Source organism: Pseudopodoces humilis, chromosome 9, assembly GCF_049639895.1.
Source record: "Pseudopodoces humilis isolate 2021_Gansu_Grassland_sample_001 chromosome 9, ASM4963989v1, whole genome shotgun sequence".
Classification (NCBI taxonomy): Eukaryota; Metazoa; Chordata; class Aves; order Passeriformes; family Paridae; genus Pseudopodoces; species Pseudopodoces humilis.
In genome coordinates, this window is record NC_142208.1 from 9,118,033 (window position 1) to 9,134,806 (window position 16,774).

The window sequence follows — 16,774 nt, forward strand, 5'->3', positions numbered from 1 at the left end:
GTATTATGACAGTGGAACAGTCATGCTTGGCAAATAGGCCAATATCTGAGCTTATGGTTGTCAGACATCCTGAATTCTTATCTTCATATTATATTTCTCGGGTTTATACCTCCAAAGACAGAGGGTTCTCCTCCTTCACATTGTATTTCCCTACAGAAAATAAGACTGGCAAACTCGAGGGGGGTGTTCCTCTTCTTGTCAGCTCCTAGATAAAGGCTTATTGTTCAAGAACATCAGGAACACCAGTCATTTTTTCTAGTCTTTTTAGTCAGCTAATGATAAGAGAAACCATCAGTACCCAAAAAAAAATAAAATAAAAAAAAAGATTTAACAGATTATTTTAAGGAAAATAAACATAAGCATGAAGTTAATGACAATGAGCAGACTATCATTTTATGGCTGGACTCAATAATCTCAAATGTCTTTTCCAACCCAAATCCTTCTACAATTCTGTACTTATGTTCCATGAAAGGGGGACAAAGCTGGAAAGACCATTGGATTGCAATTCTCTGCAATCACAGGAAAATACAGTAAATAAGTTAGTAATATATGGGTCCTGTGAACATGAAGGACTATTTCCTTAATCTTTTACAACCGGTTTCAACCTGTGGGTCATAGACCAACCCAGGCAATTAAAAAAAACAAACTAAAAACCAACAACACCACCAAGTTTCAGTAGATTCAAATGATCAATGCACTCAGAAACTTTTCCAGAGGTACAGAAGTGGAAAAAGCTTGAAAACAAGACTGGCCTACAGCCAGGCCAAAGTCTACTGTAAGAGGCTAAAGGCCAGAACCAAAACACAACTGAAGAGCAGAGCAGATGAAATTCAGGCTCTTGTACTGACCCCAAACAATATCAAGAAACATTTTATGCCAAATAGTTCAGAAAACTCTGAAAAATGGATCACAACCAACAGAGCACAAAGTGAAAATCAAGTATCAGTTCCCCACTTGTCTCACCAAAGAGAAAAATTTCTTCACAAGCCCACATCTTGTTTAGATTTAACCTCTGATTTAAGTATGTGCTGCAGAATGATAACAAAATTAAGCAAGAGATACACCAGGCTAATTTACCAAATATCTCATCACTTCCTCTGGTACTTGGGTGATCAAAGGATGCCGGCAGTGAGAAGGCAGGGAAAGAAAATAAGGAATGAAGCTAAAGACTACCAAGTACCTTAACCTATCTTCCAAGAGGAAGATCCCTTTTGGAGCTCGTCTTGTGTCAGGAGCAGACATGAACTATCTGGTAACACTTTGGAACACTCTGGAGCACTGGGAAGGGGAACTCCAATCCCAAGGACACACACAGAGGTCACAAAGTTCCATCTTCCTAACCATGTTGTATGGATCAAAGCTTGGAAAATATATTGGGACTCGCATTTCTCTTCACCTGACTACTTTCATTCACCAGCAACCAGAGTTAGAGTTAAAATTCCACAATTTAAAACTTAATCCAGGATCACCATCCAGAAAAATCAATTGACCTTTCCCTGTATCAAGATAACTAAGAGTCTCAACAAGTTTACTTTCTATATAAATACTTTCCTATAGAAAAAGAGATAAAATTAGTTTCCTGTAAAATCTCATCAAAAAGAGAACATAATTATGGGGAGAATGGCAAAATCCTTTTATAACCAATATATCCATCTTGAGACAACCATCAATATACTTTAGAACATTTCAAGAAATTTTATCATCATTTAGGAAAGAAAAAGAACGCCTTGAGGCCAGCCCTGTCAGCAAATATTTCCCACCATTAACTTAAATCTCAGCATTATTTCAGATGACTGCATTGTAGGCACAATTTTCTAAAGCAGTGTGAACACTCTACTACATTGATGGCCACACTTTCCCCACATGGACCATTGTTTGCAAATATGGATACAAAGGTAGTAATCCTTTGGAAATTTCACAGGCACACTTCACATTAACAACCTCTCATGAAGAAACTCACAGAACTCTGTAAAATTAGAATTTATGAAACCAATATCAAACTACATCTTCATTGTCTCTCTCTATGGTTTCATATAGAAAACTATTTTGTAATACCTGTTTAGAAAACTTTCTGATCAAAAGCTAAAAAAACCCTCTTTTTTAATATATGTAACATCACTAGAAATATTTTTTTTTTTAATTGCCAAGTTTACATATATACTGACCTTTTTTTGAGGAGCAATTTCATTTTTCCTCATGCATGTCTATTTGAACTTTGGCCCAGCTTCCTCAGATAGTTCCATGTTATCAACACTATCGTAAGTTTTTCTTCAGTTCTCAGGCAACTTATTAACATTGTAATAACAAGCTAAATCTTGAAAATACCTCTTAAAATTCTCAGCTTCAAAGTGCATTTGCCAAAGGCCCTAGGATATGTGACTGTTTCACAGTTAATGTGATAATCTGACAAGATATTTGCAAATTATACATTCAAAGTAGCCCTGAAGAGATGGAGATATGACAGAACTTTCTAAATCTATATATTTATTTGTATTTCTTATGTCTGGTTCACCTCACCAACAAAGTAGCTGGGGACAGATTTGAATGGCAAACAGATAAGAGCGTTCAATTTGACTTAAGGCACTTCTCAGGGGCATTAGAGCCAGCAGAGCCTTTCCAACTGTTGCTGTGCTGTTCTGCACTCAGAGAAACTCCTTCTATTTCTTCTTCAACCTCAGACAGAGCAATTTTACTTTATTAGTTCCCCTAATTGTCCCAGAAAGTCAACTGAGCAATACAGGCTAACACCTTTTTCTGCCTGTCCCTTGATCTACTCATGACTGAGTTTAAGGTGAATTTTGCCAGGTAAAGTGTTGTGTGTATGTAAGATACATATTTTTCTCCAGGGCCTTGTTCAGTAGTTCTCTGGTCTCCTGTGCTGCATTTCACAGTGTATGAATTTTACAGGAAACTTACACTCCATGCACAGGTTTTGTACAGAGGTAAACTACACCCTTGGGCAATTTAGCAATGCTATTTCTGGAAAAGAAAAAAAAAAACCCTCAAAACAAATAAACAAAAGAAAAAAAACAAAAAACACACCAACTTTCTACACTGTAAGTCTGTCACAAGTTACAGACTGTAAGCTTTTCTCCCCTGCAAGCCCAAAAGAATGCATCATTTTAAAGCACATTTTCTCTTTTTACAAACACAAGAGAGCTAAGAGAATTTGCTTCCCTATTAATTATCCCATGTCACAGCTTATTCATTTATTCTGCTGAGAAAATATATTTCAGAACCAAAACATAACACACATCCTGCTCCAAGCCTTCCTCTCACAGCATCCTTTAGATGTGCCACTTCCACTGACTCAATGCAAACACCCACAACTTCTCAAGGCAAGAGACGAGACTCCAGATTACAAATAGTCTCCCTGCAGGCCAGCAAAAACAAAGACCAGTCATCAGCATTACCAAAGTCTGGTTTAGAGCCCCAGTGCCACCATGAATGCAGGACATGAACTCCCATCTTTGATCAACAAGATATTTCTTGCATACCCATCAAGTACTTTTCTTCATGTTGAGCTGCCCAAAGTGCAACACCTCTTTGAATATAATTAACACAAGAAAGAAAACACAAACACCCTAAAATTATGACAATTCATAATCTGCCTCAAGTTCACAGAAGTTTTAGGAAGTGTTTTTTAAGCAAACTACCATTTTAGTCTGAATACATTCAGCTACTAACATTGCTAGAATGCACTATAGCAAATACAAGTGACCACTGCTGTAATTTCTTTCATACATTCCTGATATTTTGCCATTCTTTAGAGCTATAGAGATGCCCTGAAGAAGCAGCTCTGACTTCTTGTCCCTGTGTGTTCTCCATTTCTTTGTAATAGCAGTGATAGAGAGCTTTAAAGGTTAAAATCTAAAATATTTTTTTTTAAAAAAGAGAGGAAGATTACCCTTCATATCAGTGAAAGCAGGATGAGAGACTTAATTCTGTAATGCAAGGCTCACTGCAGCAGGTAACACAGGAATCTACATGAAACTTAAAGGTTTCACCTGTTGGTCACTGAAAGGCAGAGACACTATTCATTTCCATAATGCAATTCCACTTCTTGTAATGTAAATGAAAAAGACAAAACCTTAGTTTTGTCATGTAGATACAGTAAGCATTTACAAACCTTAGAATATACTCTGACAAAGCATCTGTGTACTGCTGCCAACAGATGTCATCACGATGATTAAAATGCAGTGGAAATAAAATAATCCAGTAAATCATGTAAAGCGTGTTCATAAAATCTATTGCATTGAGTAGTGGCAGGGAAGTATGGGGGGAACACCATGCTGTTAAACAAGAGAAGACAGGTAAAAAGGACATCTAAAAAAAAAGAGAGAAAATTTATATTTACAGCTCCCACCAGAAGGTAGAATGACAGACCTGCTGTTCATACAAAACGGGGCATGGCTAGAAGTGATGAGGTGGCTCTGGAAAGTGCAACCACAGACAGGAGTCTCCTCAGACAGACGCTTTTGAGAAAATGGGATTTTTGTTAAGAACCCCAGGCATAAAGATACCAGCTACAACTCTACAGTCCCTGACTTGGCAGTAAAACACTAAGAACAAACCAAATGGATAACAGAGAGAAACACGTCCTGAGAAAAATATTGGGTTACTGAAAAAAAGTCTACTCGAAGACAGTAAAATGCCTTCTGAGAGCAAGGCTTGCAGATTTGATTCTAAAAGAATCAGGTATCACTAATTATATTGCCCAGATGACTCTCAGTCTCATCTGATGTTACACTGTATTTCAAAACAAAAAGCTAGGTAGTGCTGAAACACAAGATTACTTTTCATGTGGACTACACAATGATTTAACCCAGATATGGGCACACTCACATCAAGCTGTCCTGGAAAAGGGGCTTTCCACAAGCTGAGGTTTGCCAACCTCAACTTCTGCTACACTGTATCTTTCCCCAGCTCATTCTGTGAGCAGAAATTCCTTTTCTCCTCTTGGAAAGTGAAATGCCTTGCACAGGCTGATTATTTGCAAAATGATTACTGGTCTAAGATGTGGCACCCCTGCCCTTCTGCAGCCTCTTTAAAAACCAGACCCATACTGTGAAACACCTCGCTCAGACCGGAGGAGGAACAAGCTTTTTCTATTTCTGTTTGGGTCATTAAGTCCTACCTATATCAAAAACAGTTACTTCCACAGTAACTGAAGAACTTCAGGACAAAAGCAAGCTGAAAGGAAAGAAAAGAAAAAGAAAGTTTCAGTAAAAAAAACAAACCTTAAAGCAGATAATTGGGTTGCTCCCTTTTATTGTTTGTGCACTTCACCATCCTAGACCTCTCCAGTTTGACCCTTGCAGACATCACATCCTAAGTTCCTTTTCTTTAAACTTCTCAGATAACTTTTCTCATTCCAAAAATATTTTCAAGTAGGATAGAAAATGGGCAAATCATCAGTCTTTGCAATTAAAATGCAGCTAATATTTCACACAAGACAATGCTCAATTTACACCACAGTTTAGTTTGGAGTTCTGAAGCATTTTTTAAATCAATGTAAATTTAACTTTAAATAAACTGTTTTAAAATAAAGGCTTTGCAAATGCACAAAGACACTGAGAGGCTCTGTCTCCCATAAGCCAACTCCTCCTTCCACCATCCCAAGTTTTACCTTTATTTAGGTGCAGAGAGCAGAAGAAGGCAAAGGGTTATGGAAATGCTCTAGATCATTACACAGTTTCTCTACTGAAAGTATTATCAAGCAGCAAATAATTGGTGTTTCCTAGATATCATGTAATGGTATAAAGCAGTGTCATTTACCCACTGACAAAGACAATTCTCATTAATTTTACAAACATTCAGTTCTATGGAAAATTATTTTATTCAATTTCTAAATAAGAACAAACCAGAGTGTCGATGAGATTTTGAGGACATAGCATTCCATCAGCAACGTTACTAGTTAAAATCTCTGAGACTCAGATAAGTAAATTAAAAAGCAGAGGATTAAATGACTAGACTGAGGAATAGGTTACTTAATGAGTCCCTGGCCCCACTGAGAATTCTTGGTTTGAGATTCATGTGTTTATATGAGAGAAATTATTTTCTTATATGATTCTGTTGACTATATGGGGAAGAAATTGTTTTCTTACTGTCCTTTTACTCCCTCTATGAAAGGTTGCTAAGGGAATAGTTCTCAGTAAGGTCAAGCAGCAGAAACCCTGCTGTGTGTTTTAATGCAGGCAAACAACACTTGAAATTAATGCCTCTTGGTTCTTTCTACCTTTAAGGACTGCCTGTTAGTGCTTTCCAGTATTCCATTCTTACTGTATAACTGAATATGTAAGAGGCAGAAGGGAGAAAATGGACAGGCACAACAGGGTCAGAATGAAGGAACTTCACAAAAGCTGTGCTAGTGCAGACAGCCTTTTCATGATAAGACAAACCTTTCAGGCTATAAAATGTACTCCAAACCCACAAACCTGAACCCTTTTTCAAATACAGAAAAAAAGTCTCCAAATTATAATTAAATGCAAGCTATTAGGAAAAACATAAAAGAAAGCCTTTCAACATAATTCTCATTTCAGATATTTACTGCCTTAATATAAACAAAAGAAAACCTGGAATATTAGCATATCATTATTACCTGACTTTGAAATTATTACAGATCTACCTATGATATAAAACAAGTATCTCAAAATGTTGTATACTACTTAATCTACTTAACAATCCCACTTCCGTTTTCTTGGCAAGATTCCTAATATGAAAAGAGCTACACTAAGGATCAGCATCAACTGCTCCCTTTCCTCAGCATCAAGTGAAATGGAAAGGATTCTCAGGATGACACTGAGGATTTCAACCTCAGAGCCAACACAGTTCTGTATAAGGAAGTGTTCAGGATTCATATGTGCCCTGTGCATAAGATGTGTCATTCCTCAGTCTGAAACCTGAACACTTTCAACAGATTTCCAAAAGGAAAGGACCCACAGCATTTCCATGTGTAAGAAAAATCACTGTGAGTACTATTACATCAAAATAAAAGAAGTGCAAAAATGTGAAATTGAACATTTTTCAAAATCACCAACTCAAATAACTGAAAATTATGGAGAAATCCCTAGCCAAGGTAAAAAAAAAAAAAAAAGAGCTCTGGGGATCAATTTTATTCTAGCTGGGTGCTTTCAGAAAAACACAGACATTTGCAGGTTTAAAAAAAAAAAAAGTTTAATTTCCTACAATTACAAGACTCACACAGCAGCATGATTCCAACAATCTAAGTAATATTTTTTTTCTGAGGGGCAAGTTGAAAAAACACCTCTAAGCAAAAGATAACAAAGACACAGCAGCACCTCCCCTCAGAGGGAATTTATTATGAATAGAAGTATGAGAAGCATTTTGATTTTTGCTTAAAAAAAGTTTGGCTGCTCTGAAATGACAAAAGATTAAATCTGAAGTAACTGTTTCAGCTACAGTCTTGGTGTGCTACAGTCTTACAGTCAGGCACTATTACAGCTGTATAACTTGGCTTTGAGGCTTTGTTTTGTTTTTCTCCCAGTAAACAACTGTGGTAAGCCACAAAGAGTTTTAATAAACATGATGACATCCCCTCTGTTCAAAGAATGTGCTGCTTTAACTACTTTCACTGTATGGCTCAACCTCAGCATGATAAATCACATCAAAATATTAAATTCATCTCATTCAGCAAGTATAAAGATGTAATTTAAAATTTAATACTTAGATAGTCAATCCCCTAATCATCTGTAGCTGGAAGATTCTGAACACAGAAAGGCTCAAGGCATATTCCCTGCTGGACACATTACAGAAGTCTAGCAATTAAATTATTTGTACAGGGTATATGGGCACGCATGTATATGCATATATCCAGATTGTGTTTCACAGTTCAGGATCCTGTTCTTGAGCCATTATTTTAACTAGATCAAGCTGAGGAGGTTTTGTGTACTCATTTCACTTTTACAGATCCTCCTCCACATTAATGACTGAGAACAGCTGCCACAGACAAAGTGCTCAGAAAATTATTTTCTCTAAAAAATAATAAGAGAAACACAAAAAAATTATTTAACCCTGAAATATGTTCCCTAACATTTTTATGAACACTGCTTATTTGTGATCTTTTGGGATAATTTCTAGCATATCAGTTAATGATGTAGCATATTTTCCATAATGAAATTCCAGAATAAGAACTCTGACTGCAGCTCCTTGGTAAATGAGCAGGATCAGCAGCAAGATCAGTGGAAAGACCACTGCATACTGCAAAAGAACTGTAGCCTAACCTGCAGCTAATTTTCTGTATGAGACCCTTAAAATGGATGGGTCACCCACAACTAACATAGAAATAGAAGTATTAGCAAGTCTTCAATTAGAAGAAAGAAGAAATGCACATAACCTGCTATGCAGATGGAAGAAGTAAAAATTTTTTAAAAAAAAATTTTCAAGCTAAGACTTTTAACTGCAAAGAATGAAAATAATGTCATCCTACAGCAAGCAGGAACTGAGATGCCTCTCGTGGCCTCCTCTCCATCCCCAGACTCCACCAAGCTGGGGCAAGACCACATGCTCCGATCAGGTCCCATTCACGCTGCTGGTGTTTCCACAGAAAGCCTCCTGCTCCCTCGGGATGCTGTGGTACACGCTTGTTCCCCTGAGTGCAGCACCCGATGTGTGACACTGTGTCACACCAAGCTCTGGGCAGCCCAGCCTGAACTGATGGGAGCCTCTGCAAAGGCAGAGCATGTGGCTGGGGTGGAACTAACCCTGTACAGCCCATAAAAACACCCAAACTGTACCAGGGACTGCCTCTCAGAAGTACCAAATACTCTGCACCTGCAGGTAAACTGTGACCAGAACAGAACAGCTGTTGGCTACCAAGTAACAAAGAGCAAGAGGGATGAACCAACAAAACGAAAGGGGATAGAGTTATTGGCCCATAGTCTGGAGCCTGCCTTCATCCTCAGCACCAAAGGGACTCCCTCGGGGGCAATCGACTCCTTTCCTCCCTACTACATGTCCCTGCTTTCAACATAACAAAAACACAAGAATATGAGGCGATGGACATTTTAGTTTGCTGTTTTCTTTAGCTCTGCAAACACTCTCGTTTATAATACACCAGGACACACAACTGTAGAGCATAAAAACACAAGCACAATGAGATGACAGTGTCACAGATGTCTTCACTGTGGCAGTCCTTAACAAACTGTGGTCTGATCTCAGAGGGCCCAAGGAGGTAAAACTGTTAAACCCATTCACCCCACTGGGCAACAGCTTTTAAATGCAGAAAACCAGTAGAAAAAAACATGTAGTTGCACATCAAGGCCTCTCTGACCACAGGTGGGAACCCACTACCTACACCTTCTGGTTGGCTTTTAAAAACTGTTGAAAGTTGATATTGAACTTAAAAAGAAGTATGTAACAGTATGTGCTTTCCAGAGAGTTGAGTGCACCTGTCAAAACTTCCAAACAAGACCTTGCACCCCAATGAAAACAGTGTGAAATCGGTGTTCAAGCATAGAAGAAGAGCAGATAAAGGTAAAGTTACCTGACAGTGACAGACTCAAGAGAAAATACTGGAGAAAAACTGACAGTACATTAATATAAACCAATCCTTTGCAATTCTGGTGGGTAAGATTTTTTTTTAATGTTTTACATTAAAAATTTAGGTACAGCCTATAGGTTCTACCTATACACCAAGTTCACCAAGCCAGTGCAGTCAGATCAATAAAGCCTTGTTTCTTAAGGTTATTTTTTAACAAAGAAAAAAAAAAAAAAGAAAAAAAAAAACTTAGTAATTTGTACATGCAATATTTCATGAATAAATATAAATAGCAATGAAGCTGCTGAGTCTGTTTCTCCAGGTCTGTATTTCATCTTATTTGATCAGCTTATACCTTCTCAACAAATAAAACTGTAGAAAGCAACTGTGGTTGCAACATTAAATATATGTGCTGAGACAAGATAGAGTAAGAGCCATGTGCTGATCTATTCTCCCTGAGATCCAGCGACATGATGTGAGGGAATGGTTCAGACTTGTGTCACAGCAGGTTTAGAGTGGACATGAGGAAGCATTTCCTTACTGCAAGGGTGGTCAGACACTGGAACAGCCTTTCTAGAGAGGTGCTTGATGCCACAAGTCTGTCAGTGGTTGAGGTACTTGGACATTGCTTTTAACAACATGCTTGAACTCTTGGTCAGCCCTGAATTATTCAGGCAGATGGAATAGATATTGTTGTAGGCCACTTCCAACTGAAATAGTCTATTCTGTCCATTCTATTTTATGTCAAGTACATATCATTACAAATTGCTAGAGACTATGATAACAGATCACATTCACTCAATGGTATGACAGCAGCTCTGAGTTGCTCTGAAACCACAGCAGTGTGTATGGGACTGACAATAAACCCATTTATGGAACACCATTCTTGCTCTCCAATCACATTCTGATTTTCCAAATTTGTTCTGGTTTCCAGAACTGACAGAATTTTAACATCAACAAGCACACATACAAGGTCTCTCAAATTAGAAACAATTCATTTGAAATTGCTATGCAGAGAGAACAGCAAGTTTCAGCTCCAGGAAAGCTACATAGATGTGTAAGCATCATCCACTGAGAAAAAGGGGTTTAAAGTTTTGCAGTTTCTGAGTAACAGGCTCCTTTGGATCCCTTCTCCTAAGTGCACTACAAACAGCCAGTATTACCTTTCTCATGTCCCAGTTTTGACCTACAGCTAACTATGCCCCCTTTGAAAGCAACGTTTTAAAAACTTACAGGTCAGTTTTGCTTGGGTTTTTCTAATATAAACATGCCATCACATTTTCAAGCCCATCCATAAACCTGTTTGCCATCCATACGTCATGCACACAGTCCCATCTGAACGACAGGCTTAGAAATCTCAATTTAAATGGAAAGCTTAAAAAAACCTTAAAAGTTTCTCATAGCTGTGAGCTTATGTGAATCCTTGAATCACAAAAAGGTTACTACAGTACTAGTTTAAATACATACCACAAACAAACAAGCTCACACTGAAACCACTTAACTGAAACTGAGCACATAACTCTTTTGGAAGTGAAAATCTAGTTTAACTTCACATTTGTGGTTTGAGCTTATTTCTCTAAATCATATGAAAAGAACAATGATTCCCCATGTATATTTCCTCCCATAACAGTCAGTGAGAAAACAATTTTTCCCTCAAGTAATTGCCACATACATAAAAGCAATATTGTACAAAATGCAATGACTGCTTGCAAGGGCAGACAAAACAGGCCTATTTTATGCACACCCCAGGGTCTGTTCATTCTTTACAGTTTCATCCCTTGTCACTGGAGTTCCTCTCACCCATTTGCCGCACTTTGTCACAGAATGAGTTTGATGGGACCAAAACAATCTCGTTACTCATCAGCACAATAGGATGTTGTTTATGCAATACACAGTGAAATGAAAGACAAAGAAGGAAGCAAAATTTATACTTTTTATTAACTGCAGTTGTCTGGCACCTAACACAACCATTAACACAAGTGTCCACTAAGTCTTTGAAGAAAAAGTATCTCTCCGTTTTATTTACTGATTTCAGTCACCAGAGCCTATCACTATGGTTCCCTTACCTCACTATAGCAAAGTCCCTAGAGTTTTTGGGGTTTTTTTCCCCAAAATCTAGCGATACCTCTCATCACATCCCAGTAGAAAACTACTCTGCATGAAAAGCAAGGTATTTTCTGTTTGGCCTTTAGTTCTGTGAATGCATTGCTGCTCCAAGAAAACCCTGCTGGTACTACTCTTCTGTGCTTCCTACCCATGCAGATGTTCTGTAACTACACAGTAAAATGCCAGGACAAACACATGTTAGAACTATCTCTATCAGTAATTAAAGTTTCATTGTTGTGTAATAGACATTGTTATGTGGAACAATGACTTTCTGTAATTCTACCAGCACAACATCATTGAAATGAAGGTCCCTCTTTGAAGTTCTCTTTTAAAAGGACTTCAGGATAATTTACAATGTCATCTTACAAGACAGTTCAAAAGACACTTTAAATAAAAAATTTGTGATTGGTTTGTTTGTGTGAAGTATTCTGGTGGTAGTATCACAATGGTCTATTTTTATTCCAAATTGGTTTTTATTTGTAAAAAAGTTCCATCCCTGTAAAGCTAAGGCTTGCAACATTGATTTCCATGGCACTGTTTGGAAAGATGCTGCAGAAGAATAATGTGGATGTCAGGGCATTTTATATAGCAGTAGCAAGGTTCTGTGAGCAGTCTGGGCAGCGGATTTGCTCCAGGTTGTTCTGACTACAACATGTAGTATTTTACCAAAATGAGTAGGACACCCATACAGTGAGATACAATAAGATTCTGAGTAGTCAGAACACCACCAAGTAACACTGGGCAACGAGACACTGCTCAGTAAGAACAGAAACTTGTACATCCCACAGATTATTCTGTCTGCATGGACGACAGTTTCAAATGTAGGAAATTAAATTTTAGGTTAAAAAAAAGACCTGACTTGAACCAACAAAACAAGTCAGGAAATTAAGTAGTCGGACACTCTTTTCTTGGGTCTCCCATTGTGGCAAGCTTTTATTTGCAGAAAGGACCATTCCACAGTCCTCCCAAAAGAAGATACATTGATGTGCCTTAATGAAGTAGCCACAGAGAACAAGTTCGTCTTGGAATTGTGAAGAATTGTCAACCACTTCCTTAATTTTCCAGCATGGTATCAGTTCATCAAAGAGCAATTTGAACTGCAACGGGCAGTGAAAAAGCATCTTGAAAGGGACATCAATGGAAGGGACATCAATGAGCCCTGAAAGAACATCTTGGAAAGGACAGTAGAAAACATCTTTATTTACATATATCCAGGCAGCACAAAGCTCCTGTACCAAAATGTATGAAAATCTGCCTAGGCTCCTTTCTGTGGATGCAGCATAGAATTTCAACACAGAGAATTTATTTTCATAGTAGTCTTCATAAATGCAACCCAAGTCTTCGAGGTTAGAAAATAACTCAATTTAAAAAAAAGTATTACTAGACCAAGAATCCTCCACTAGGTCATGCTTTTCTGCTTTTAACAAAACTGAGCAAAGGGACCCCCCCATCCACCAGACTGCCAGCTCAGAACACTGGATATTCAAAATGGTTTCATACAGTTTTACTTCTGAGAAGAGACATTGTTGAAAGCCATTGTTCAGCCAGCCAACTACTGTCACTTCCATGAATATGAATAAGCTCCAATATAGGCCACTGAGTTTTTGCAAATGTAAGAAGATCCAATTGTTCAGTTATTCTTTGCCAATAATTCAACCCACCATTATTTAAAGATTTTTGTTTTCCTCTGGTGTCTGAATATGTGGGTGGAATTTTGTTTTCAAGTCCCCTTCTTCCCATTTTCATAAAGGCTTTTTTTCATATCACCTTTCTAAGTTTTCAGAGCAGCTGAAGGAATCCTAGTGTCAATGTGATGAGGCCCTTGAAAAGATATATATTGCTGTTTCTCCTGATAATATTAACTAGCACCTAATCTGAGGAAAAGAGAGAGCAGAAGAAATTGTTCAGAGTTCATGAAAATTAACATTCGGTATAATTTTGTAGCCATAATTTGCATGTACACAATTTAGACATAAATACATATGGATTAATGCAAATTTTCATACCAGGAAAGATTCGCTGTGCTCTGTAAAACTAAGGGTAAGGCTGGTGATGAATCATTTTTTTAAATATTCTAGTCTGGGTATATAAATAGCTCTCTGTTTCTAGAATAATTACTACTGAAAAACACAGCTTCTTAAATAACCTAGGCCATAATTAACCTTCGCTTCATTAAATCACAAATAATATCTTTTTAAAGTCTTATTTGTAAAGGCAAGCTAATTAATTTAAACGTTTCCCTTCTGGAAAAAAAAAAAAAAAAAAAAAAACAAAAAAAACCCCAAAGAAACCTAATTGGAATGATTTACCAACGTCGCTACTTTTCAGATCTTCCAAACTCTGGGAAGGCTTTCAGCCGGCTCCCTCCCCCGCTGCCCGGCCCCCCGAGGGAGCTCCCGTTGCCGCCCCGGCCCTGCCTCCCTGGATGCTCAGGGAGAGGTGCCCGCTTGTGCCCGCGCCTTCCGCACCGCTCCCGCCACAGCCGAGTCCCCTGCCCGGCCCCTCGGTGCCCCTCCCTGCGGCCGGGACCCTTCCGTGCCCTGTGCCACCGCCTCCACGCGTGGCCCTGCTGGTGGCACCGGGGCAGCGGTGCGACCCTGGCCCGGCCTGCCTTCCGCACCGGCGGAGCCAGGAGCGCTGGGGAGCCCCCATGCCGTGCTCTGCCCTGCCGTGTCCGGCCGTCCCTTCGCAGAGCGGCTGCGGCCCCGGCCCGGGCAGCCCTGAGCGCACGGCCGGGCCGGGCTGGGCCGGGCTGGGCCGGGCCGGGCTGGGCCGGGCTGGGCCGGGCCGGGCTGGGCCGGGATGGGCCGGGCCGGGCTGGGCTGGGCCGGGCTGGGATGGGCCGGGCACGGCGGCGCTGCCGCCGCCGCCGCCGCACGGCGCCGTCCCTCCTCCCCTTTCCTTGTAAGACAGCGCCAACCCCCGACCGAAGAAAAGTTTCCAGCCGAGCGCCAGGACAGGTCCGGGCTGTCACGGGCGCCCCCTCCCCGCCGATGGGCCAGCACGATCCTTCCTCAGCCCCGTCCCGTCCACGTAGCCAATCCCCCCGCGCCGTGGATGCCGCCCGAGGCTCTCACCTTCCTGCACCGCATGGAAGGGATTGTTGGCCTCTATGAGCTTGATGGAGTAAGTGATTTTCTCGCTCTGGAGGATGTCGTCATTGAGGTTCAGATCCGACACCGCCTGCTTGAACACCTCGTCGTCCTTGGCAGCATTGCCTTCGAAAATGGCACCTGAGGGGAGGAAGGAGGCAGAAGGTGAGGAGGGCTCGGCCCGCCCGCCGCTCCCGGACCCCCGCTCCCCTCTGGGCCGTGCAGGGCTCTCGCCGGCTCGCACGGCACCGGGTGGGGCAGCCCCAAGGGCACCGAGAGCCTGTGGGGCCGGGCCACACTCGTGGGCGGCCTCGTCCCGGGCACGGGGAAGCGCAGCATTCCTCCCGGCCACTTCTGCTCCACCGGCATTTACGGAGCCCTGAACCAGAGGCACGGCGGGGTGATGGACTAGCTTCGCCGGTGACGGGAAGGGGAGCAGGCTTGGAAACTCCAACAACTTTTTGCTCACTGCTCGCCTCTCCCTGAGATGCTGCCTTTCGGGCCGTGGTTTTATTGAGGCTTACAGGCGCACACGAACGTGCAGCCGGGATTTGTGTCCGGTAACCTGGAAGCTTTAATTTCACTGTCCTGTTTATGCAGTTAACGTGAAAACATCTGGCGATGTGTGTTACATAAAATCCCTCTCCACGGAGCGTGTGTGTGCCCACGCCAGGCTTACTGCCCTGCTCTACGCGGCGCTGGGAGATCTTTAGAGCTGGCAACAAAACAAGCAAAAAACATTATTCCCCAGCCTGGAAAAGTCCTGCTGATTCACACCGTGCGTGCCTGTGGCTTGAGCCTCCGTGCACTGCCCGTGTACATCACAGCTCCGCACACAGCAGCTCCCCGCTCCTGCCCAGCGGACCGCTCTTTCTGCCAGCACTTAGTTAGCAAGCAGCACTCGGGCTGAACTTCGTGCGGGGAGAGGCCGAGCTGACACGGTCCAAGCGCAAGAGAAGCGGGGCCGAGAGCGAGCCCCGCTGAAGCTCCTTCGCCCACTCTTCTGCCCCGGCCGTTCCCTATGAGGTCTGGCCCCAGTGCCGCGGGGATCTGCCCTGCCCTGGGGACTGCCCCCGGGCCGGAGCCCCCGCTGCGGTCAGGGCTGACCCCGTCTCCTTAATGGCTCCGCAATGCTGTCTGCCTTGGCTGCGCCCCCAGGCTCCGGAGGCGAGTGGCGACGACCGGAGCCTCCTTTCCACCGGCCCCCGAGCCGTCGGTGCCGGGAAACTTGTAACAGGGCTGGTCCCCTTCTCCCCTTCCCTGCCTCGGGTCGACACGGGACTTTCTTCCCGTCTCCGTGGAGCCTCCCCTGGCCAGGATGGCTCCTACTCCGGCCCTCTCCTTTTTCTGATCTCCCATCCGCCCCGAAAGGCTGGTGGGAATTACGGCTTTTCATTTCCCGGCCATACTCCCGTTTCCTCCTCTATCATCCTCCACAAGTGATTCTCGCCCCCCTCTCCGCCCCTAAACATCCTCATTTTCGTTCCTGCTGGTACCTTTCAACACCAGCCAAAAGGTGACTGCAGAGCCTCGCTTCTGCTTGCCAGGCTTCCCGCGGACATCACCATGCCTTGCTCCCAGAAGCCATAAAAGTTCACATCAGCCTTTCCTTTGCCTCTTATTCATCCCTCTCTTCCTCCCACTGATCCAGCCTTCTTGCTGCCCAGGGGTTTTAATGAGATCTTATTCAAACCACAACAGTTGCGCGCATAGAGACACACACACACACACACACACACACACACACACTCTCACACACACTCTCACACACACTCTCACACAGAGCCGCTGCAAAGCTCGCCTTTCTAACCCTTTCCCAGCCAAGTTCGCCCCTCCGCCCCCCGTATTCCGGCTTGGCTGACACCTGCTACGGCAGAAGATGGAAACCAGGGGATTATCTCCCCGAAAGTTTTCCCTGCGAGCACGTTCAGATTATGCCTCTCTCCTTCTAGGGTGATGGGGGCGGTTGTTTGTTTTCGGTGGCGAGGAGGCGGGGGGTGGGGGGGAAGAAAGCCTTTCCACGCAAACAGGTCCAAGCACAGACTCCCCAGCCACATGGGAGACCGCAGCGGCGGCC

General features: G+C 42.2%; 1 protein-coding gene across 10 annotated transcripts in view; it reads right to left on the bottom strand.

The window, feature by feature from the left end:
- The window catches only part of GRID1 (glutamate ionotropic receptor delta type subunit 1), a 554,391-nt gene that overhangs the window by 472,644 nt on the left and 64,973 nt on the right, over positions 1–16,774 (bottom strand). For 9 of the 10 annotated variants that reach the window (XM_088059605.1, XM_088059608.1, XM_088059612.1 and 6 more), the window contains one exon: positions 14,683–14,838. The exons of the other annotated variant lie outside the window; for it this stretch is intronic. In XM_088059605.1, the coding sequence (XP_087915731.1) occupies positions 14,683–14,838 (156 nt within the window). The remainder of the gene's footprint in view (positions 1–14,682; positions 14,839–16,774) is intronic. 10 annotated transcript variants of the gene reach the window in all.